General features: G+C 39.4%; 1 protein-coding gene across 1 annotated transcript in view; it reads left to right on the top strand.

Annotated features, from left to right (window-relative positions):
• DNAH3 (dynein, axonemal, heavy chain 3) overlaps window positions 1-25,717 on the top strand; it is a 249,802-nt gene that overhangs the window by 48,895 nt on the left and 175,190 nt on the right. The window contains exons 19-26 of the mRNA XM_010837413.1: window positions 840-993; window positions 1,765-1,909; window positions 8,163-8,374; window positions 12,410-12,501; window positions 18,019-18,133; window positions 22,972-23,088; window positions 24,463-24,642; window positions 25,322-25,458. Coding sequence (XP_010835715.1) covers window positions 840-993; window positions 1,765-1,909; window positions 8,163-8,374; window positions 12,410-12,501; window positions 18,019-18,133; window positions 22,972-23,088; window positions 24,463-24,642; window positions 25,322-25,458 — 1,152 coding nt within the window. The remainder of the gene's footprint in view (window positions 1-839; window positions 994-1,764; window positions 1,910-8,162; window positions 8,375-12,409; window positions 12,502-18,018; window positions 18,134-22,971; window positions 23,089-24,462; window positions 24,643-25,321; window positions 25,459-25,717) is intronic.

The following is a 25,717-nucleotide window of genomic DNA, read 5'->3' as shown; positions in this document are numbered from 1 at the left end:
ATCTCTGGAATAGTCTTCCCTGATCACTCTAACTAAAGTGGCTCCTCACGTCTGTCCACTAGGCATTCTGCTCTGTTCTGTTTTCTTCAGAGCATTTATCACTATCAGAAATATCTTATTTCATATTTATCTATGTATGGTTTTATCTATCCATCCATTCATTCATCCATTCATATATGTTTACTGTTTGGGTTTCCCCAAACTGAAATACAAGCTCCATAAGGGTAGGGAGCTTACGGATGTACTTCACAAATATATTCCTGATGCCTAGAGCAGTTCTTGGAATTAGGCATTTAATAATAAATATCTAATAGATAAATAAATAATATGTATATGCATGAATTTTATACGTGTATATATTTTATTAGGGCTTCTCTGGTGGCTCAGTGGTAAAGAATCAAGCTGCCAATGCAGGAGACACAGGTTCAATCCCTGTATCAGAATGCTCCACTGGAGTAGGAAATGGCAACCTACACCAGTATTCTTGCCTGGGAAATCCCATGGACAACAGTAGCCTGGAATGCTACAGTGCTTGGGGTGACAAAAGAGTCAGATATGACTTAGCAACTAAACAACAACATATATTTTATAGCATATATATTATAATATATATTTTATATACATTTACCTGTATGAGAAACAGCTGGAAATATTTAACCACCAATAGGTTCACAGCAGCTGTCTCTGGGAGGTAGGATTACAAATTATGTATAATAGCATATATTTGTAAGCTTTACATCTATGGTATCAGAAGATCATATTCTCCCCAGGCTTGAATATGGCTGAGCAGTGCTGATAAATGGAAAATCCAAATATGATTGGATTGTCTTTACTTTCAGGTGCTCAGAATTTGAAGTGAAACTTGAGGGCTACAGCAAGGAACTGGAAGGTTTTAGGAAACGTGAAGTAATGACCACAGAAGAAATGAAGAACAATGTTGAAAAGCTTAATGAGCTTTCAAAGAACCTAGATCAAGCACTGGTGGAATTTGAGGTTTGGGGTCTTGGGATGGGCACTTATCACTGTACTGCTCTGTTGGTCTTTGGATATGTGTTTTCCTAACATCACCTGTCAGGTGGATAGTATTTGTTGATTGACCAGTTCTTTCTCTGGTTTCAACTACCTTTTCCCCTACCCCTACATTATATCAGCTTTGTTAGTCAGTACATAAAGAAGAGTTATTAGTATAATGGAATAATTGCTGACATGTATCAAGCATGTATTATGTACATAATGTACAAAGGACTTCATATGTGATATATCACTTAATATCCATAATAAATCTTTGGGGTAGGTACTATATATTCATTTGTCTCTATTTAAAATGGGAGAACTAAGTCTTGGAGAAGCTAAGTAACTTGCCCTGAAGTTGTCTACAGTAGTAATCATTAAAGTTCTTTAATCATTAAAGTTCTTACCTCTGAGGCAGTTCAGCACAAGAAGGTAACATTGTGTTAACAGTTAAAGTACATATAAAAATTCGTGAAAATGGGAATATGTATGTGTTACGGTGGAAGCAAAGATGATGGAGCAAGTGGCCAATTATTGTAAAGTTTCACTTACTGATCTCAAGTGCCATGACTCTCAGAGGTAACAGAGAGACCTTCTTGCTTAAGTTCATACCTTATTGTCCGGTCTTACTCTCCAGACGAACATGCATCTTCCTCAACTTGGTTTTCAAAGCACTGAGGAATTTGCCATGGTGGCTTCTAGGGTTCAGAAGAACCGCCCACCCAATAAACAGCATCCCCTTTTGCCCTGCAGTTGATCAATAAGGAAGAGGAGCTGTTGGAAAAGGAGAAGAGTACCTTCCCTCTTCTGCAAATTGTGATGACCAACAAAGTGCCTTATGAGCAGCTGTGGGTGACAGCCTACGAATTTAGCACCAAGTCAGAGGAATGGATGAATGGTATGCCACAGTTTCACTCTACTCGGACAGGATGGGAATAGGGTAGCAGAATCAACCCAGCCAGTTCTGAAATAAGACTGGGACTTCAGATTCTGGCTGGACTTTTTATCATATTCTCACACTCTGGATTAAGGCTATGCTATGCTATGCTATGCTATGCTAAGTTGCTTCAGTAGTGTCCGACTCTGTGCGACCCCATAGATGGCAGCCCACCAGGCTCCGCCATCCCTGGGATTCTCCAGGCAAGAATACTGGAGTGGGTTGCCTTTCTGGATTAAGGCAACCATAGTTAAATTTTTCTGACGTGATAACGATGGAAGGTAGGGATCAAAAAGCCAGACCTGTAGCTAGGATAAAATAGAATGGGCAACCACTCAAAGCCATGGATTGGGTAGTAACTGGGAGGATAAGATCACAGTTCCCCTATTATGCTAATGCTTTATGCCAGTACTTCAATATAATAAACACAACTATGAAGAACAACTTTTTTGCCAATTTTCTGGATACAGTAATGATAATTTTCTTAGGATAAATTACTGGAAGTGAAATGGCTAGATCAAAGAAAGGGTTGTAATAAAAATATAAGGATTTTAGAATTTACTTTTATTATTGGTATTGCTTTCCAGAAAAGTTATGTTTTAATTTAATATTCTTCTAGCAGTATTTGAGTACCCATTCCTCATACCCTCAACAAACATGAGAAGTAAGAGCTTTACTTTTTTGCTCAAAAAAGTGTTTTTTTCCTTTACTAGAAGTTGAATGTTTATTGGTCAATTGAATTCCTTGTTTAATAAGTCTATTTATGTGCTCTCTCACTTTTTTCTATTAGTAAACCACCTTATTTAAATAGTTTTTAGTTTTGAATAATATTTTTGGATGCATTTAGTTTTTCAAGTACTCAATCATATCTACACATTTAGAATATTTTACCTTATTTATCACTTTCACACCTCTTTTAAAATTCACTTTTCTGTGTTAATTAGCACTTCCAAATTAAACAGTAGTTATAGTGAACACTTTTGTCTTATTCCTGATTCTAATGGAATTCTTCTAGAATGTCACCTTTAAACATGATGCTTTTTGTTGATTTGAGGCACAAAATATTTATGGTGTTAAGGAAGTATTTATAATTTAGCATATCTTTTTGTTAGAGATAATATATTTAAAATTTTTATATTTTGTTTACCAGTTCCAATGACTTCAATAAACTTCCTTGTACTACTCCTTCATAATCACACTCTCTACAGCCTTAACACCTAGCAACTATTGATCTCTTCATTGTTATTACAGCTTTGTCTTTTTGAGACTGTCATATAAATTCCATTTTCTTTTTTAAATTTTATTACAGCTTTTACAGTACCTTTGTCTTTATATCTTTTGTATAAAATTTGAGAATCAACTTATTCATTTATATATGAAGTCTGCTGGAATTTTTTCTTTTTTCTGCTGGAATTTTGATTGGAAATATATTACTTCTAGAGATCAATTTGGAAAAGAATTGATATCTTTACCACAAAATCTTCCAATCCATGGACATTGCATATCTAATTATTTTGATCTTCTTTGACTTCGTTTTGCCAATGTTTTGTAGGTTTCAGCATATAAATTCTATACATGTTTTGTTAAATTTACATGTATTTCTTTTTATTTTTTGTTGTTCAATCGCTAAGTCATGTCTGACTCTTTGTGACCCCTTGAACTGCTCCACACCAGACTTCCTGTTCTTCACTATCTCCCAGAGTTTGTTCAAACTCATGTCCATTGAGTCAGTGATGCCATTCAACCATCTCATCCTCTATCACCTGCTTCTCTTCCTGCCCTCACTCTTTCCCAGGATCAGGGTCTTTTCCAGTGAGTCAGCTCTTCATATTAGGTGACGAAATATTGGAGCTTCAGCTTCAGCATCAGTCCTTCCAGTGAGTATTTAGGATTTATTTCCTTTAGGATTGACTGGTTTGATCTCCTTGTAGTCCAAGGGACTCTCAAGAGTGTTCTCTAGCACCACAATTCAAAGGCATTAATTCTTTAGTGCTCAGCCTTCTTTATGGTCCAACTCTCACATCTGTACGCGACTACTGGAAAAACCATAGTTTTGACCATATGGACCTTTGTCAGCAAAATGATGTCTCTGCTTTTTCATGCACTGTCTAGGTTTGTCATAGCTTTTCTTTGAAGGAGCAAGCATTTTTTAAGTTCACAGCTATAGTCACCATCTGCAGTGATTTCTGGAGTCCAAGAAAGTAAAATCTGTCACTATTTCCACTTTTTCCCCATCTATTTGCCATGAAGTGATGAGACTGGATGCCATGATTTTAGGTTTTTGAATGTGGAGTTTTAAGCCACCTTTTTCATGCTCCTCTTTCACTCTCATCATGAAGTTCTTTAGTTCCTCTTCACTTTCTGCTGTTAGAGTGGTATCATCTACATATCTGAGGTTATTGATACTTCTCCTGGCAATCCTGATTCCAGCTTCATCCAGCCTGGGATTTCACATGATGTACTAAACAGGGTGACAATATACAGCCTTGACATACTCCTTCCCTAATTTTGAACCAGTCCATTGTTCCATGTCTGGCTTTAACTGTTGCTTCTTTTCCTGCATACAAGTTTCTCAAGAGACAAGTAAGGTAGTCTGATATTCCCATTTCTTTAAGAGTTATGATGTATATTTTATATATCTTTATATAAAGCTATGATACATGTTTTTAAATTTTGTTACATATATTAAAACAATTGGGGTTGGGGAGCATTTTTTTTACTTATTTTTAAATTAATTTTGTTTTCTCACTGTTGAGTTTTAGAGTTCTTTGTATATTTCAGATAGCAATCATTTATCAGATATATGTTTTGCAGTTTTTTTCTACTAATCTTTGTCTTATCTTTTCAATCTTTTGACAGTGTCTTTCACAAAGCAGAAGAATTTAATTTTAATAAAGTTTAGTTTGTCATTTCTTTCATAGATCATGCCTTTAGTTTTGTATCTAAGAAGTTAGCACCAAACTGAAGGTCATCTAGATTTTTCTGCTATGTATCTCTGCTGTGTATCTCCTAGAATTTTTATAGTTTTGCATTTTACATTTAAGTCCATGATCCATTTTGATTAATTTGTGTCAAGGCTATACAGTTTGTATCTACATTCATTTGTTTTTGCATATGGATATCTAGTTATTCTAAAACTATTTGCTGAAAAGTTTCATTCTCTTTTTTTATTCCCTTTGCTTCTTTGTGAAAGATCAGTTGACTATGGTGGGTCTTATTTCTGGGCTCTCTATTTTGTTCCACTGACCTGTTTGTCGCTTCTTTTACCAAAAATACACTTGATTATCATAGCTGTATGGTAAGTTTTGAAGCTGGATAATGACAGTCCCCCAACTTTACATTTCTCATTTAATATTATATTGGCTATTCTGGGTCTTTGCTGTCTCCACATAAACTTTAGAATCAGTTTTGTCAGTATCTACAAAAAAAAATTGTTGGGATTTTGATTGGGATTGTGCTGAATCTATAGATCAAGCTGGAAAGAACTGACATCTTAACAACATTGAGTTTTCCTATCCATGAGTATTAATTTTTTCTGCACTTATTTCCTTTTTCTCAATTTCTTTCATTAGAGTTCTGTATTTTTCCTTATATAGACTTTGTACATATTTTGTTAGATTTATGCCTAAGTGTTTAAGTTTTGGAGTGTGCTAATGTAAATGGATATGTTTTTAATTTCAAGTCCACACTGTTCATTAATAATATATAGGAAAGCAATTAACTTTTGTGTATTAACCATGTGCCCTGCAACTTTGCTGTAGCTGTGAATTACTTTCAGGAGGTTTCTGTTTGCTATTGGCTCGTTCTTATTTTCTATGTACATGATAGTGTCATATGCAAATAAAGTTTTGTGTCTTCTTTCCCAGTCTGTATACTTTTATTTCCTGTCTTGTCTTATTCCATTATCTAGAACTACCACATAATGATGTTCAAAAAGGAGTGGTGAGAGGGGACATTCTTGCTGTGTTAATTGACCATAGGTGTATGGGTTTATTTCTGAGATCTCGGTTATGTTCCATTGATCCATGTCATTTCTGTGGCAATAATCATGCTCTTTTCATTACAGTAACTTTGTAGTATTGTCTGTATCTGGAAGGGTTATGTATCCCACCTTATTCCTTTTCCTCTGGATTCTTTGCCAATTCTGTCTTTTCCTCTGGATTTCTTTGCCAATTCTGAGTCTTTTGCCAATTTCTGAGTCTTTTCTTTGCCAATTCTGAGTCTTTTATCCCCACAGAACTGGGGATAAAAGGTCATGGGTACTTTGATAGAAATCAGGTTTAATCTATAGATTTCTTTGGATAGTATGGACATTTTAGCTTCTTTCGGTCCAAGAGCATGGGATAAATTTTCATTTCTTTGAATCATCTTCAGTTTCCTTTATGAATGTTTTGTAGTTCTTAGTCTTTCACCTTCTTGATCCGGTTTATTCCTACATATTTTATTTTTTTTGGATGAGATTTTAAAAGATTTTAATATTCCTTTCCTGATATTTCATTGTTAGTATAAAGAAATGCAACCAATTTCTGTATGTTAATCTTGTATCCTGCTACCTTGCTGAATTCCTTTTTCAGTTCTAGTAGCTTTTGTGTGGAATCTTTAGGCTTTTCTATATAGAGTATCATGTCATCTGTATATAATGGCAGTTTTACTTCTTCCTTTCCAATCTGGATACCTTTTATTTTTAATTTTCTTGTCTGATTGCTATGCCTAGTACTTCTAATATTATGCTGCATAAAAGTGGTAAAAATGGACATATTTGTCTTGCTCCAGATTTTAGTGGGAAGGCTTTTCACTGAATATTATAATGGTTGTGACATCTCACAACTTTTGATGTTATTTTTTATTTTCGTTTACCTCAAAATATTTTAAAACTTCTGTTGATATTTCTTTTATGACCATGTGTTATTTAGAAGTATGTAGTTTAATTTCCCAAGTATTGGGGGATTTTTCCAACTGTCTTTTCTGTTATTAAGTTATGAGAATAAAAATTCTTGCCTCATTTCCAATGGTAGGGAGAAAGTATTCCATCTTTCACCATTAAGTGTAATGGGTTTTTTGCTTTTATGTTTTTAAACCACTTTTTTGTAGTAAGAATGACATATAAAAAGCTGTATATACTTAATATGTATAAAAGTGTAATGATAGTGTAGGTATTCATAGATGCTCTGTATCAGGCTATGGACATTCTCTTCTATTCCTAGTTTGTTTAGGGATTTTTATCAATGAATACTGGACTTTGTCAAATGCTTTTTCTGCTTCAATTTACATTATCGTGTGATTTTTCTTCTTTCAACTGTTAATATCATGTATTACATTGCTTGATTTTCAAATATTAAATCAACCTTGCATTCTGCTGATAAACTTCACTTAAACATGGTATATGATTCTTTTTATATATTGTATCTTTTTATATATATAAAAAGAAATGTGCATATTTTTCCTTCTTTTAAAAAATTATTAATATTCTATTAACAAAGTTGTGTGGGCTGATAAAGTATGTTATTTATTAATGAAGTTATATAAATGAATCTATTTTTAGTCTCAGCAGCCCTGAAAGAAAAGTATTTTTGAGTTAATTAGCAACATGATAATATAAGAGTTAATATTAATTTGAAATATAAAAGAAGAAAGCAGCAACATGGAAAGACTGAATGTGAAACCCAAATGTTAAAAGATACCTGTGAAAGAAAGGGAGAAGAAAATGAATGTTTTGGCAAAGTTTTTTTTAATGAGATGTCATTTTTTGCTTTAAAGAATATCTATTTTTAAATAATTCAGCCTTGCATAAAATCTGTCAGAACCGTACAGTTAACTCCCATGTCCCTATTCACCCACATTCGCCAATTGTTAATATTTCACAGCATTTGTGGAACACTTTTCGATACTTCTGTAATAGGATCTACAACTTCCACTAACAATTGCTTCCATGTACTAACATTCTATGCCAGGCATTATATTAGCCACTTTACTTGTCTCATATAATTTTTACAGCTACCCTCCAAGGTACCCATTACTACTGAGGCTTAGAAAAGTTCAATCAGTATGCCCAAGGCTTCACTGGTTAGGTAGAGCTTTCAGACCAACTCCAAAGCTTGTGCTTGTTAACAGTGTCATACCATAGACATAATTCTAAATTCAGAGAATTAAGGTACATGTGATTAACACTATTTGGTGATCTGACCTTTCTCCCACCCCATCTTTTCTATTTCAGGACCCCTCTTTTTACTGAATGCTGAGGAAATCGCAGAAGAAATAGGGAATATGTGGAGGACAATATACAAATTGACCAAGACCTTAGCGGACATGCCTGCACCTAGGCGCTTAGCAGAGAATGTAAAAATCAAGATTGATAAATTCAAGCAGCACATCCCTATCCTCACCATTTCCTGCAACCCAGGAATGAAAGACCGGCACTGGCAGCAGGTCCTTGTCACTGCCCACCCCACCAGCCCAGCCCGTTTCTGGTCCTGATAGCCCTTTGGAAGGCAGGAACCATTAATAGGCCAAGGTTCTTCTTTCTGAAAGGAGAATCTACTTGAGGCCAAGAGAGTAGTAAAGGCGGTGATACCCTTCCTGCCTCTCCACATGAATAGGCTGATCCTTTTCTTTGGGGACCCCATTGCTGGTGGTTGAGTATTAGTCCAGCCAGTGGCCACAAAAGCTCTCCTTATCTGCTTTCCTAAGCACATGGCTGCGCAGGGTCCTAAAGACAATAGTGCTCAGTTGCTCAGTTGTGCCTGACTCTCTGGGGCCCAATGGACTGTAATTCATGAGGCTCCCTTGTCCATGGAATTTTCCATGCAAGAATACTGAAGTGGGTTGCCGTTTTCTGCTCCAGGGGATCTTTCTGACCCAGGAGTCGAACCCATGTCTCTTTTGTCTCCTGCATTGGCAGGCAAATTCTTTACCACTAGCACCACCCGGGAAGCCCCAAAAGATGATAAGGGTCTCGAATTACAAGGAGAGGGGCCTGGATTTGTTCCTTGACCTAGGCTACACAAAAGAGAAAGTCTATTTCTGGGGGCTCCTAATGATGCCAAATGATTCCTACTTCAGCTTCATCGTCCAGCAGGCTATGTTCAGAAATAATTTTGCACTGTTTTCTTCAGCCCTTTTGAGTCCATAAATGAGAATAATAAATATTCTCCCTGAAAACGATGGGATTTTTACAAGCAATCAAGTGTGAGGGTGACAAATGTGGTGTGAATACTAATAAGAAAAAAGGAAACTCTGTGTTTGAAAATAACCATCATATTCAAGAGCTTGCAATGGCCTTGAAACGTCTACTACCAGGGAGTTGCTCTGTGTGGAGGTGGAGATGAGACTGGCTCTCCATACACAGATCCCTCCCTGACTGGGCCTGAAATTTCCTCTCTGAAAACCATGCACAAGACCAGGGACATTCTCTCTAAGAAGCAGTCTGAGAGCACCCTTATTAGGAGTATTGAAATTCAAAACATAAGCATAGGACGTAAAGAACAGAGCGAAGACGTCTAGTAGACTTTGGGTCTTGAACTGCCTCAGCAGACAGATCTGTACAAGGACAGCCGCCTTACTTGGTACTCATGGGGTGCCTCTCCCTGTGGATCTAACCTGACTAGCACTTTGACCCATTTAGAGAGTGAGGTAGCCAGATGCCCTCCAGCAGTGCTAGGTCTCTCCATGAGATGGCATTATAGAAAGTATCCTCATCAGTGGCATTTAAACAGTGTTACAGGGGACCCTCAGAAAGCCTTCCTCTCTCCATCTGCTGCTTCCCCTGTGAAGATAGTATTCTCATAGTTGGGCACTTTAAAAATCCCAACCATTCCTAGACATTAATAATTCTCACTTATAAGCCACTTAGATGGACAGATTGGGGGAGAAATTCCCTGGAATTAAAATAGTAACAATAATAGCTGAAGTGTACTGAGTACCAACTATGTACTGAGTACTGTTATATACTTTATGTGGATTCTCTCATTTCATCTTCCCAGCAATCCTTTGAAGATCAATAAATTGTCTCCATCGTCAGTGGAGGATGCATTCTCAGTTTTAAGTGCCAACTCAGGAGATCCTTGTTCACAGATTTGGCTCTGGCGGGGGTTCTGTAGGCTTAACCATCTGTAGCTCTCAAGGCTACAAAATGGATTTTCTAGGGTTGTGAGGTGGTGGTTTTGAGATTTCTGACCATTTCCCAGAACTTAAGCAAGAAAGGCTAGTCTCCACGTTTGAAGCATAGACTTTATTGCTGCTGCAGTTTAAAACAGGATAGAACAGGTAATGCTGCACTGATTATGTACCAAAGCTGACTCTCTAGATGCTGCTGCCCAATGGAAATAATAAGCAAGTATGTAATTTTAAAGTTTCTAGTAGCCACATTTTTAAAAGTATAAACAGGTGAAATAAATTGTGAATATGTTTAACCAAACATGTCTAAAACATTATCAGTTCAATAGATAATCAATATAAAAACATTAATGTGATCTCTCTTTGAAATATGGCATGCTTTCACAAAACTCCAGCATATTTCAATATGAATTAGTTGCATTTCAAGTTCTCAATAACTACAGGGTGTTGCTGCTGCTGCTGCTGCTAAGTCACTTCAGTTGTGTCCGACCCTGTGCGACCCCATAGACGGCAGCCCACCAGGCTTCCCCGTCCCTGGGATTCTCCAGGCAAGAACACTGGAGTGGGTTGCCATTTCCTTCTCCAATGTGTGAAAGTGAAAAGTGAAAGTGAATTCGCTCAGTCGTGTCCGACTCTTTGCGACCCCATGGACTGAAGCCTACCAGGCTCCTCCATCCATGGGATTTTCCAGGCAAGAGTACTGAAGTGGCTTGCCATTGCCTTCTCCGACTACAGGGGGTTAGTGACTACATATTGGACAGTATAACTTCAGGCTCTTAGAATTAGAAAACCAGATGCCTTTTTCATCTATATAATTAACAAAAGCAATTTAAAAATAAAACTACAAATCTCTGAGTCTTTCATAGGTCAAGTGCTATGCCAAGTGCTTTAGACAGTTATGTCATTTAACCCTAGAGATAATGTGTTGTTCTAAAGTCATACTTGAAGAATTAGGGAATAAATGAGAGCCCAGAGCCACCAGAAACAATTGTGCCATTTGTTCTTGAGGAAATGCTATTTTTGTGCCCTACAGTTTGAATTGTACTTTCTAGAGTTATCCAGTATATGATCTGTACAACTATACCTAGAAGACCTATAGGAAACACTAAGGTATGGTGGATGAGAGATCTGGCCTCAGAATTAGATCCAAGTCCCAATTCTGATGGCTATTATGATCTATTAGCTGAATGGTCATAAACAAGATACTTAATTTCTTTATCTCAGTTTCCTTTTATGTAAAATGGGAATAATACTGTATTAGTACCTTCTTCACCTTGTTGGGAGAATGATGGAAGTACGTAAAGCTCTTAAAACAGTGCCTATCACATAGTAAGCCTGCAGTAATATTGCTTTTGTTATTTTATTACCTCAGTGGTCCTCCAGGTGATCTCAGAACCCAGATTGGAAGCTGTTTGAATTGGGTGATTCACTCACGCTTTCACTCCACAAGTGCTTATTGATGTTACATTCCAGGCCCCAGGGACACAGGGCTGAATGTGACAGAACCTGATGCAACTTGCATATCCCTTCCTGCTCTGATATTCTTTAGTCCTACTGGAGCTGGGCAGATGCAAAACTGGGCAATAAGGTTTTTTACAGAGCTTCATTCCCCCAACCCACATGCTCTTCTTGAGCACACATAACCATCATGCTGCCCAGGTCTCTCAATCCCTATAAAAGTGTTCAAAAGCCATCATAGACTTCATCAAAGACTGTTCACAGGGATATTTTCACTTAAAAGATAAAGTGGGGTAATATTTACATGAAAGGAATGGGCATAACAAGTGCTGACATTTCCAACCAGTTAGTACACTGAGTTGGAAGGAAGATTTTTCTCTTTCCCAGCACCCTCAGATCACAGAATTTGGGAATCTGTCTGTCCCATGTTTTATTCAGCACATCCAGCAGCTTCTGAGCATGAACCACATTTTTGCCTGGTTCACTGCCTGGGAGCACAAAACCGGACTTAGTTGTGAGGGCTGTTTAGGTAGTGTGAGACCCATAAGGTACCCACAGGTTTGCATTATGCCAAGTTCTGGTGGGAGAACAACCCCCAGTAAACCAGACACAATGCAGTTGGGGCCCTAGGCTGCCTCCAAGATACTTAGACCTGCACTGTCCAATTCGATAGCCACTTGCTACACTCAGCTATTTAAACATAAATAAGTAAAATAAAATTTGAAAATCAGTTCCTCGGTCACATTAGCCACCATCTCAGGGCTCACCAGCTGAATGTGACTGGTGGCTCCTGCCCAAGACAGCACAGCTCTAGAACATTTCAGTCATCACAAGAAGTCTACTGAACAACACTAATTTGGACAATACACACTTGTTTTTTTCTCTTCGCAGATCAGTGAGATTGTCGGCTATGAAATAAAGCCCACTGAAACGACTTGTCTCTCAAATATGCTGGAATTTGGATTTGGCAAATTCATTGAAAAGTAAGACATCTCCTTTCAGAAAGTTTTTTGGTCAAGGTATCTGTAATTTCCTATAGTTGTGTGACTGGCTGTATAGCAAGCTACATTTCTCATTCTGGTTTAGGAGAACCTCTATTTCAGCTGACTAGCAGCTGGTGAAGCTTTCATCTCCAGCTGTGGAGTTTCTGTTTTTTGTTTAATATTTATTTATTTGGCTGCATCAGCTCTTAGTTGCAGGATCTTTGATCTTCGTTGTGGCATGTGGGATCTTTAGTTGCAGCATGCACACTCTTAGTTGAAGCGTGTGGGATCTAGTTCCCTGACCAGACATTGAACCCAGCCCCTTGCATTGGGAGTGCAGAGACTTAGCCACTGGGCCACCAAGTCCCTCCAGTTGCAGAGTTGATGTCAGATTACGACTAGAAAATTGAGTTAGAGATTCTATTTCAAAAATAAAATTTTTTAAAGAGTTCTTTGAACCTGAGCTCCAAGTCCAGCTAGACTTTGGGCAAGACCATAGAACTTCTCTGGGCCTCAGTTTCCTCTTTGTTAAACAACAGCAACAAACAGAAGGGGCTCTCTGAGCTAAATAAAATATGGTCAAATGAGAGATCTCTTCACTTGCTTTCTCTCCTTCTCCAAATGCCCCTAGAGTTTGCATGTGAGAATTTGTACTATTGAAACTGCTGTTTTTATGACCAGAGATTCTCAGAACCCTGTTTGTTTTTCCATACTTCCTTTAGGGTGATGGGTGGGGAGATGTGTTCCTGAGACTAAAGACCCCGTTAGGCAACTGGGTTTGGGCTCACTCAACACACATGATTCTCGGATTGTGATCCCAGTCCAGCTACATCAGCATCACCAGCGAACTTGTTAGAAATGCACATTCTCAGGCGCCACCCCAATTTGTTCAATCAGAAATTCAAGGGGTGAGCACTGCAATCTGTGTTTTAACAAATACTCCAGGTCAGTGCTGTGCAGTACAGGAGCAGCTTGCTACATGTGGCCTCTCAGCCTTTGAAATGTAGCCTTTCTGAATTTGCTGTGCTGAGCGTGTAAATAAAGGCTGGCCTTCAAAGATTTATTAAGGAAAAAAAAAGCAAAATACCTATTTTAAATAGTGATTATGTGTTGAAATTATAATATTTTATTGTTGTTGTTCAGTCGCTCAATCATGTCTGACTCTTTGCGACCCCATGGACTGCAGCATGCCAGGCTTCCCTGTCCTCCACTGTCTCCTAGAGTTTGCTCAAACCCATGTCCATTGAGTCAGTGATGCCATCCAACTATCTCATCCTCTGTCACCTACTTCTTTTCTTGCCTTCAGTCTTTCCCAGCATCAGGGTCTTTTCCAATGAATCAGCTCTTTGCATCAGGTAGCCAAAGTATTGGAGCTTCAGCTTTAGTATCAATCCTTCTAATGAATCTTCAGGACTGATTTCCTACTGGTTGGATCTCCTTGCTGTCCAAGGGACTCTCCAGAGTCTTCTCCAGCACCACAACTCACAAGCATCAATTCTTTAATGCTCAGCCTTTTGTATGGTCCAACTCTCATATCCATACAGGACTACTGGAAAAATCATAGCTTTGACTAGATGGACCTTTGTCAGCAAAGTAATGTCTCTGCTTTTTAAATCACTGTCTAGGTTCATCATAGCTTTTCTTCCAAGGAGTAAATGTCTCTTAATTTCATGGGTACAGTCACCATCTGCAGTGATTTTGGAGCCCATGAAAATAAAGTCCTGTTACTGTTTTGATTGTTTCCCCATCTATTTGCGATGAAGTGATGGGATCGGATGCCATGATCTTCGTTTCCTGAATGTTGAGCTTTAAGCCAACTTTTTCACTCTCCTCTTTCACTTTCATCAAGGGGCTTTTTAGTTCTTCTTCACTTTCTGCCATAAGGGTGGTATCATCTGCGTGTCTGAGGTTATTGATATTTCTCCCGGCAATCTTGATTCCAACTTGTGCTTCTTCCAGCGCAGTGTTTCTCATGATGTACTCTGCATATAAGTTAAATAAGCAGGGTGACAATATACAGCCTTGACATACTCCTTTTCCTATTTGGAACCAGTCTGTTGTTCCATGCCCAGTTCTAACTGTTGCTTCCTGACCTGCATACAGGTTTCTCAAGATGCAGGTCAGGTGGTCTGGTATTCCCATCTCTTTCAGAATTTTCCACAGTATATTGTGATCCACACAGTCAAAGGCTTTGGCATAGTCAATAAAGCAGAAATAGATGTTTTTCTGGAACTCTCTTGCTTTTTTCCATGATCCAGCGGATGTTGGCAATTTGATTTCTGGTTCCTCTGCCTTTTCTAAAACCAGCTAGAACATCTGGAAGTTCACAGTTCACGTATTACTGAAGCCTGGCATGGAGAATTTTGAGCATTACTTTACTAGCGTGTGAGATGAGTGCAGTTGTGTGGTAGTTTGAGCATTCTTTGGCATTGCCTTTCTTTGGGATTGGACACATGCATTTTCACCAAGTTTATGTAATTTTATTAAAGGGCCTCATTTTCCCCAGTAAGATGTTCCGAAGAAATAGCAGCTCTAGAATAATTATGCTGCACTGAGTATTTTATATGTATTGGCCAACTTATCCATCACAACAACCTAATATTCTAGGTAATTTTAGTCACGTTTTACAGATGAGAAAATAAATTGATTAGAGAAATTAAGTAACTATCCAGAGGTCGCAAGAACCAAGACCTGAGCCCAGGCTAGCTGACTTCAGAGCCTTAATTGTTACTCTTTACTGCCTTGAAAGATAAACCCACCTTTGGAGACAGAGCGTGAGTAAGTACACAGCATCCTGCCACACTTCTCGCCACCGGGCTCAGTTGTGACAGATCCAGAAGTGGTAATGCCTTGGCCAAGTTGTTAACCTCTGTGTGCCCAGTCTCCTTATCTGTAAAATAGAAATAATAATAATAACCAGGTGATCAAGAGTTATTGTGAGGATTATGAGATAAGGCATGTAACCTGAACTGACTTAATTTTTAAGTTCTCAGCTACCACCTATTAGTGAGGTATGGTGCCCTCTATAGCTCACTCTCTGTAGTTAAGGTAGTTTTATCACAGCCCACAGTTAGTTAGGGGGCTTCCCTGGTGGCTCAGACAGTAAAAGAATCTGCAATGCTGGAGACCCAGATTTGCTCTCTGAGTCAGGAAGATCTCCTGGAGAAGAGAATGCTACCCACTCGAGTATTCTTGCCTGGAGAAATCCATGAACAGAGACGCCTGGCAGGCTACAGTCCATGGGGTCACAAAGAGTCAGACATGACTGAGTGACTAACAGTGCATTTGGATAAGGTCAATTTAATATACTTCATGGACTCCCAACCTTAGTAATCCCCTCCTGCAATTATCTGCATAATCATAAGTCATAAGGCACATTTCCAAGCATTTTGTCTTATTTAATTATACCAAAACCTTTGATATGGGCAAATGGGGACTGAAGGCCTGTCAAGTGACTTAGTCACAGCCACACATCCAGCCTATTTGTCTCATACTCATCTGGGTTGACACCTGCCTTTATTATTCTCTTTATGCTCACTCAATTTAGTTGTCTCCTGAGAAGGTCACATTTAGGATGGTGACCATGCTGCTGATGTGTTCATCTGGCATTATCCATGCCTCTTCTACTTCCCTCCGTGAGGCTAAATTTGGGTTTTCAGCTCAACTCAGTTGCCCTGTTTGGCTGACCACATGTGAGTGATTCTATTGCTCCTCCGATAGAGAGGGCAGAAAGTACATAGTTGGGGAGAAAGAAACACTGGATTAGGAGTCAGAGGAACTGGTATCTAGACCTGGTTCTGGCCCTCTGCAGCTGTATATGTGGCTTTGGACATGTCACTTGCTTCCTCTGGGCTTCAGTTTGCTAAAATGTATGTAAAGATCAGATGGATACAATGAAAGAGAGTGCTGAGGCAGACAGAATAATCCTTCCTTTTCCCTCCAAGAACTCTGCTTCCCAGTTCTTCAGCCACACCTGGATTTAGCTCTCCTGCAGAAAGAAGAAGAAAGGAATTTATCTTCTCCTTCTCTCACTATGTCTCTCTTTCTATGTAACCTCTAGAGGGGCTGTTCCATGGATAGGCCAATGCATCAGGAAAATATCAGATATGTTTTTTAAAAGTATGGACAGAAAGTGGAGAAAAAGCCATCATATAAATTAACAGAAGTTCTAAGATCTGAATAAGAAGTCAATAATAAATCAAACCTGCGTCTCTTAAGTCTCCTGCACTGGCAGGCAGGTTCTTAACCACTCATATCACCTGGGAAGCCCACTAATTCTGAAGTAAATAGGAATAAGGAGTAAATGAAAATGGAAAAAAGATCTTGTTTTAATGCTTAAAATAGTGGTTCTCAACTGGGGATGTGCACCCCCAGGGGATACTTTGCAACACCTGGAGACATTTTTGGTTGGTGCAACTGGCAAGGGGTGAGGACTAGGGGAGTCAGCTACTGGCATCTAGTGGGTTGAGGCCAAGGATGCTACTAAACATCCCGCAGTGTGCAGAACAGCTGCTCGCAACAAAGAATTATCTCCCTGTATTAGTTTTCTAGTGCTGCTGTAACAAATACCATAATCCGATTGGCTTAAACAACACAAATTTACTTTCTCACAATTGTAGGTTTGAAGTCTAAGGTCAAAGGGGTTTTTCTTGGGGGTGGGGGCAGGGGATAGGGACTGAGGGCTGGGATTTGGTTTCTTCTAAGGCCTCTCTCCTTGACTTGCAAATGACTGCCTGCTCCTGTGTCCTCCTATGGTCTTCCCTCTATGTACGTATCTTAATCTCCTCTTCCAATAAAGATTCCAGTCATTGGTCCAGTGGCTAACACTTCGCACTCCCAATGCAAGAGGCCCAGGTTCAATCCATGGTTGGAGAACTATGATCCCACATGCCACAACTAAAGACCCAGCACAGCTAAATAAATAAATACTTTTTTTTTTTTTTTAATGATACCAGTCATATGACCTCATTTTAATTTAACTACATCTTCAAAGACTTATTTGGGCTTCCCAAATAAGTGGTAAAGAACCCACCTGCCAATGCAGGAGACATAAGAGACATGGGTTCAATCCCTGGGTAAGGAAGATTTCCTGGAGGAGGGCATGGCAACCCACTCCAGTATTCTTGCCTGGAGAATCCCATGGACAGAGGAGCCTGGCAGGCTGCAGTCCATAGGGTCACACAGAGTCAGACACAACTGAAGTGACTTAGCATGCAAAGAACTATTCATGTCCAAACAAGATAACTCACATTATGAGGCACTGGAGGTTAAGACTTCAGTATGATTTTTGGAGAGATACAATTCAGCCTTTAATATAGCCCCGAAAGTCCATAGTGCCAAGGGTAAAGAAACCCTGCAAAACATTGGAGATACTGGTAAATATTAGAGTAGGATGATAAACTTTTTATAAAATTAAAGGCTTTTTAAATTTCTCTAATGGCTGAGCTGAAATTCCTCCTTTGATGTATTTTTGATGCCTCCTCTGTTGATGTTACTATCACTCTGTCTCCTCTTTAGACTGGAGCCCATCGGTGCAGCTGCCAGTAAGGAATACTCTCTGGAGAAAAACTTGGAGAAAATGAAGTTAGACTGGGTTAACATGACGTTCAACTTTGTGAAGTACAGGGACACTGTGAGTCTCAGTCCAACAGTTCAGCCCCCTGAGAGCAGCCCATTTATTATGTAGTAAATTACAGAAGGGATTCAAAATAGCAAGAGAATCAAGGAAGAAGGATCTCTAATCTGTCTTAAAATTTTTTATTGATACATAATTGACATATAACATTTGTAAGTTTAAAGTATACAACGTGTTGATTTAATACTTTTACATATTGCACTATGACTACCATCCAATATGATTACCATTAACACCCCTATCATGTCACATACCTATCCTTTCCTTTCTGTGGTAGGATAATTAAGGTCTAGTCTTAGCAGCTTTGTAGTTTTTAATACAGCATTGTTGTCTATAACCACTATGCTGTTGCATTAGCTTGTTTCCTCCTGTCTGACTTCCTGTGCCAGTCAGCCTTCATTCCACACACCATGGAAGGATGCATTTTCAAATGAGAAAGGCCTTTTAATTCAGAGCAACAAGCTTTCTATTGAAAAGGAGCTGAACAGCCTCCCGAATTAGCACCTCCCAGGGAAGGCACCCCAGGTCCCTCAGAAATATAACTGAGGTGGACAGTACTCAGCACTTCTCAAGTGTTATTAAGTGCAGGAATCACCTGAGAGTCTTTCTAAAGTGGAGGTTCTGATCCAGCAAGCTTAAGCTGAGTCCCGAGGTTCTGCAATTCCAGCAAGCTCCCAAGTAATACTGAAGCTGTGGTCTCTGGACCCACATTTTGAAGAGCAAGGCTGTACACTTTCTTTTCACTGGTGCTTCTAGAAAATATATAAGTTCATAGAGTGCATAAACCTGAAATGTTTGCTCAGCCATCTTCAGAGGCTGTCTTGTTCTTGGGGTGGGCCATGAGAAGGAGAGCTTGCTGCTTAGGTGAGGCAACAGGCAGAAATTCATATAATGCAGGGCACTGGCTCTTTAAGCAGTGCATCTCAACCCTGGTACTCCTTCTGGTCACTCAGTTCCAATGTGCCTGTGTTGAGGGTGGCTGGGGAGCACTCCCACACTACCATGCAGTATATGACACCAGCTGGGTGCCTTACGATTCAATTCAGTTGTAAGTAGACACTATCTACCCAGAGATTCCATAGGTTAAGACTACAAGACTGCCAATTCTCCTCACCCCCGACTTCAGATGCCAGTCTCAAGCCCAGGTTATCGTGCTTCTGACCAACCAGCTATAGATTGGAGGTCTCTCCTTGGGTTCATTTAATTTGTTAGAACTCAGAAACAGTTTACTTAATAGATCACTGGATTATTATAAGATATAGGACCCAGGAACATCCAGATGGAATGCCTAGGGCAAGGTATGGGGGAGTGGTGTGGCATTTCCATGCTCTTTCTGAGCATGCCACTCACCCAGATCTCATGTTCACCAACTCAGAAGCTCTCTGACCACTCTCCTTTTGAGTTTTTATAAAGGCTTCATTACTTTGGCATAATTGACTAAATCATTGGCCATTGGTAATTGAACTCACTCTCCATCCCCATTCCCCTGCCAGGAGACAAGTTGGTGGACTAAAAGTTCCAACTCTCTAATCCCAGGGTTGACTCTCCTGACAACCAACTCCCCACCTTAGATGTGGTACAAAAGCCACCTCATTAAGAAAACAAAATCTCTGTCATCCCTTAGGAAATTCCAAGGGTTTTAGGAGCTGTGCCAACAACAGGGACAGAGGCCAATTATCTGTCTTACTATAAATCACAACATTACTCTGGCCTGGGATTCTGTATTTTTAAGGCACCCCTGAATTTTTTCTTATCTCTCCTTGCTGTTCTTTGGAACTCTGCATTCAGATGTTTAAATCTTTCCTTTTCTCCTTTGCTTCCACTTCTCTTCTTTTCACAGCTATTTGTAAGGCCTCCTCAGACAGCCATTTTGCTTTTTAGCATTTCTTTTTCTTGGGCATGGTCTTGATCCCTGTCTCCTATACAAGAAAATTATAGACATCAAGGAAACATTTCATGCAAAGATGGGCTCGATAAAGGACAGAAACGTTATGGACCTAACAGAAGCAGAAGATATTAAGAAGAGATGGCAAGAATACACAGAAGAACTGTACAAAAAAGATCTTCATGACCCAGATAATCACTATGGTGTGATCACTCACCTAGAGCCAGACATCCTGGAATGTGAAGTCAAGTGGGCCTTAGAAAGCATCACTACGAACAAAGCTGGTGGAGGTGATGGAATCCCAGTTGAGCTATTCCAAATCCTGAAAGATGATGCTGTGAAAGTGCCGCACTCAATACGCCAGCAAATTTGGAAAACTCAGCAGTGGCCACAGGACTGGAAAAGGTCAGTTTTCATTCCAAACCCAAAGAAAGGCAATGCCAAAGAATGCTCAAACTACCGCACAACTGCACTCATCTCACACGCTAGTAAAGTAATGCTCAAAATTTCTCCATGCCAGGCTTCAGCAATATGTGAACCGTGAACTTCCAGATGTTCAAGCTGGTTTTAGAAAAGGCAGAGGAACCAGAGATCAAATTGCCAACATCCACTGGATCATGGAAAAAGCAAGAGAGTTCCAGAAAAACATCTATTTCTGCTTTACTGACTATGCCAAAGCCTTTGACTGTGTGGATCACAATAAACTGTGGAAAATTCTGAAAGAGATGGGAATACCAGAGCACCTGACCTGCCTCTTGAGAAACCTATATGCAGGTCAGGAAGCAACAGTTAGAACTGGACATGGAACAACAGACTGGTTCCAAATAGGAAAAGGAGTACGTCAAGGCTGTATATTGTCACCCTGCTTATTTAACTTATATGCAGAGTACATCATGAGAAATGCTGGGCTGGAAGAAGCACAAGCCAGAGTCAAGATTGCCGGGAGAAATATCAATAACCTCAGATATGCAGATGACACCACCCTTATGGCAGAAAGTGATGAAGGACTAAAAAGCCTCTTGTTGAAAGTGAAAGAGGAGAGTAAACAAGTTGGCTTAAAGCTCAACATTCAGAAAACGAAGATCATGGCATCTGGTCCCATCACTTCATGGGAAATAGATGGGGGAACAGTGGAAACAGTGTCAGACTTTATTTATTTGGGCTCCAAAATCACTGCAGATGTTGACTACAGCCATGAAATTAAAAGACGCTTACTCCTTGGAAGGAAAGTTATGACCAACCTAGATAGCATATTCAAAAGCAGAGACATTACTTTGCCAACAAAGGTCCATCTAGTCAAGGCTATGGTTTTTCCTGTGGTCATGTATGGATATGAGAGTTGGACTGTGAAGAAAGCTGAGTGCCAAAGAATTGATGCTTTTGAACTGTGGTGTTGGAGAAGACTCTTGAGAGTCCCTTGGACTGCAAGGAGATCCAACCAGTCCATTCTAAAGGAGATCAGTCCTGGGTGTTCATTGGAAGGACTGATGCTAAAGCTGAAATTCCAGTACTTTGGCCACCTCATGCGAAGAGTTGACTCATTTGAAAAGACCCTGATGCTAGGAGGGATTGGGGGCAGGAAGAGAAGTGGATGACAGCGGATGAGATGGCTGGATGGCATCACCAACTCGATGGACATGAGTTTGAGTGAACTCCGGGAGTTGGTGATGGACAGGGAGGCCTGGCATGCTGCGATTCATGGACACGGACATGACTGAGCAACTGAACTGACTGACTGAACTGACTGACTTTTTTAAAGTGCAGTGTGAATTGAGAACTAAAACCCTAAATGCTCTCATACTTCCCTGTCTCCCAGGCTGCATGTCATCCATTGTGACTTCTTTTCCTCTTTCTCTCAATGCCTTGATTTCATTTGATTAACAACTGTAGACAAGTCAATGGAAGGGAGGAAAACTGGGGCCCCTCCCAGAAAGACCAGGCCAAAAGGTGTTACATGATCTGATTGGATTAGATAGATAGAGGCTTTGGGGCTGAGTTGAGGAGTTAAGTTGAGGAACCTGATAACAGCTCAGTTACTTCTGGCCAGTCTTCAGAGTTTTTGATTGAAGTAGCTATAGGCAATGGTCAACAGCAAAATAAGAATCAAGGTACCACTTTATTAAATAGCTGGACTTACCTCCCACTACAGAGCTACTGGTAAAAGGTGGATGAGAAAATATATTCTAGCTCCAAATTAACCACCCAGATATAAGCCTGAAGGAAGTGAAAACAGAGTAAGAAAGACCAGACCTACCACAGGGGGACAGCCCCTTATCAGCTTGCTTGCCACATGGCCCAAGAAGAGAAGTCCATCTACAAGGACTAACTTTTAAGACATAGTAACCCTAACTACTAGTAAAATATGCCAAAAAAAGGTGCTATTGGTATCTGAGTACTTTTAAAATGGTTCCCTCCCCCCAAAGAAATACTTAACAGCTTTGCTTATGAAGTAACTGAGTTCAGACAAACTTAAATATTTGTGCCCCAATCAACTTAATAACTGAAAAAAGTACATATACATTAAAAGAAAATATTTGTATTTTATTTTAAAATAACTGAAGTTATTTGCTGTGAGTTTGCTGTAGTGCCCTGGGGCACATGGTTTGGGAATGAAACCTAATCTAAGCAGATTAGCAGTTGATTCTACCCGAGGAAGCCAGGAAAGCAAGTGAACAGAAAATCAGAAACACAGAGAAGAGGACAGAACTCTTTCTCCTCCAGACAGCAGATTCTAGTTGCAGATCTAGGTTTGAACCACATTTGTTTTCTGCAAAGGAGGTAGAAAAGTCTTTAAGAATATTTTCAAAGTAGAAAATAGAAAACTCTCTCTGCTATAAGACATAGTGTCCCACAGAGGTGGAGATCTGAGCTGTGAGTCCTTTGGGGATCAGTATGAAAAGTTGTGGGAAAGAGGTCTGATTTTAACAGGGTGGGTCATTTTTATTTGCAGGATACAAGCATCTTGTGTGCAGTTGATGACATTCAACTGTTACTTGATGATCATGTGATAAAAACCCAGACCATGTGTGGCTCTCCATTTGTCAAACCAATAGAAACTGAATGCCGGGTAAGAGGAAATGAGATTAAATGTTTTGTGATGGCCCATTAGGCTCTGGGTTTCTTGGAGGAGCAGAAAGTTTTTGTTTTGTTTTTACTTTTTGGCCATACCACGAGGCATGTAGAACCTTAGTTCCCCAACCGCTGTAGTGGAAGCGTGGAGTCTTAACCACTGGACTGCAAGGAAGTCCTAAAAGAAGATTTTTAAGTTCAATTAAAAAGAAAATCCACTTTCTCTTGATGAAAAGCGGCAACAACAAAAGACTAAGTGTTAGTCATTCAACTGTGTCCAACTTGTGTAATCCCATGGACTGTAGCCCAACCAGGCTTCTCTGTCCATGGAATTCCAGGCAAGAATGCTGGAGTGAGTTGCCATTTCCTTCTCCAGGGGATCTTCCCCACCCAGGGATTGAACCTGGGTCTCCCATGTTGTAGGCAGACTCTTTACCAAGTGAGCCACCAGGGAAACTTATAAAGACTGAAAGCAATAACCAAGTAAGCCTTTTTAACAGTCTGGCAGACTGAGCTTTTGCGACAGTCTGCTAAAAGAGAAGATAAGTGTTTTGAGTACAGCGAACAAAAATACATTTGGAAAGTATCTTATCGGTTTTAGAAATCTAGAATGTAAACTACTGGAGGTTAGCCTCCAGTTGATGTAGTAGAAGTAGAATAGGCTAAGGACGTAGACTCGAGTCTGAGTGTGTTCAAATTCTGATTCTGTCCCTTATTGGTTGTGTGACTTTGGACCAGTTACTTGAATATGTCAGTTTCTGCATCTGTAAAGCAAGTTTTATAATAATATCTCCCTTGTGAATCTGTTGGATTAAATTGGTTTTCACCTACATAAAGCACTTGGACCATCACTTGGCACAGAGGAAGCCTTAAAACTATTATTGTTATTGTTGTTTTTTAAGATGACCCTGAAAATCAGGATATTTTTAAAATTCCTTTTTAGGCTTGTTTTTTCTTAATTATTATTATTCCTTTTTAGACTTTTTTTTTTTATTATTCCTGGTTTTTTTTATTATCCCTTAAAAAGTTAAGATGAACCTTAACTTTTTAACTATCTCTTTCAGGATGCTTTCCAGTGTAAATTTTTTAAACAAGCTTGTAGCAGAGCTAACGCTTTCAGTTAATTGGCAGCATTGTTGTTGTTGTGATTATTCCACTAGGAACTCTATAAGGATAAGGAATCTTGTTTTCTCTTTCATTGCTGTATCCACTTTGCCTACAAGAGTGACCAGGACATAGGGGTCACTCAGTAAGTATTTGTGGAACAAGTGAATGACTGAATAAGTTAATGAATGCACCATTTGTTTAGTCAGTGGGTCTGTGATGCATAGTGGCATGTTAATGATTCAGATGTGAAATGCTAAATTTGCAGAAATGGGAAGAAAAGCTAGTTCGTGTGCAGGAAATTTTGGATGCCTGGTTAAAGTGCCAAGCCACTTGGCTGTACCTGGAACCAATCTTCAGTTCAGAGGACATCATAGCCCAGATGCCAGAAGAGGGCAGGAAATTTGCCATCGTTGATAATTACTGGAAATCACTTATGTCCCAAGCTGTGAGTTTTCACTCCCTAGCACATCTTACCATCAGGAATGTGTGATGCCATATAGATGTTCCTCATTATGCAATCCTACCATGTCTCTTGAAATCTATAAGTAAACTGGATTTTACCTAAGCTGATTTTTGCAAATTCAATATCTTTATACTTTTTTAAATTTCTGGTTATTTATTATTAAAAATTCAAACATGGGAATAGCAAATATTAAAATTAATGGCCTTTTGAAGTCCCAACTTCATAGAGGTAACTATTTAAATTTAGATAATTTAGCTCCCATTCCTCATGAGATATAAGACTTTATTTGTTACAGGATAATATAATAAAGCTTATAAATCGAGAATAATTTTAGAATTCAAATAATTCACTATATTTAGTTACTCAGTTATTTAACAAATGTTCAAGGGGCCAGAGCAGATTAGTATAGAATATCATGGTCTGATTCCACAATCCCAGTAGTTAAAATATAATTGGCTTTGTTGCTTTTAGGTGCCCAACCCCAGCCCATTCAATCATGGACAGAGCAAAAGGGTATTATTATGAGCAGTCACCCTTGTGGGATTAGGAGGTGATTAGGCTAGGAGGGTCATTAATTGATGCACTAGTCACACACTCATTACAGTAATCAGTCTCAGAATCTGGGACCTCTTGATGATTATCACCTTTTTATGGAACCCAGGTGAAAGATACCAGGGTTTTGATGGCAGCGGACCAGCCACGGATGGCTGAGAGACTTCAAGAAGCCAACCTTCTGTTGGAGGACATCCAGAAAGGGCTGAATGATTACTTGGAGAAGAAGAGACTATTTTTTCCCAGGTATCTAGTATTGTTCTCTTGTTTGAATTTGCCCTCTTGACCCACATATTGGTAGAATTACATTTTTTTTTTTTTTTATACTGAGAGTTGGCTTCTACTCGTCTATTCCATGAGCTTCTTTGATGGCTCAGTCGGTAAAGAATCCACCTGCAGTGTGGAGACCTGGGTTCAATCTCTGGGTTGGGAAGATCTCCTGGAGGAGGGCATGGCAACTCACTTCAGTATTCTTGCCTGGAGAATCCCCATGGACAGAGGAGCC

The sequence above is a fragment of the Bison bison genome, unplaced genomic scaffold (genome assembly GCF_000754665.1).
Source record: "Bison bison bison isolate TAMUID 2011002044 unplaced genomic scaffold, Bison_UMD1.0 scf7180017864072, whole genome shotgun sequence".
NCBI lineage: Eukaryota > Metazoa > Chordata > Mammalia > Artiodactyla > Bovidae > Bison > Bison bison.
This window is presented reverse-complemented; position numbering and strand designations above follow the sequence as displayed.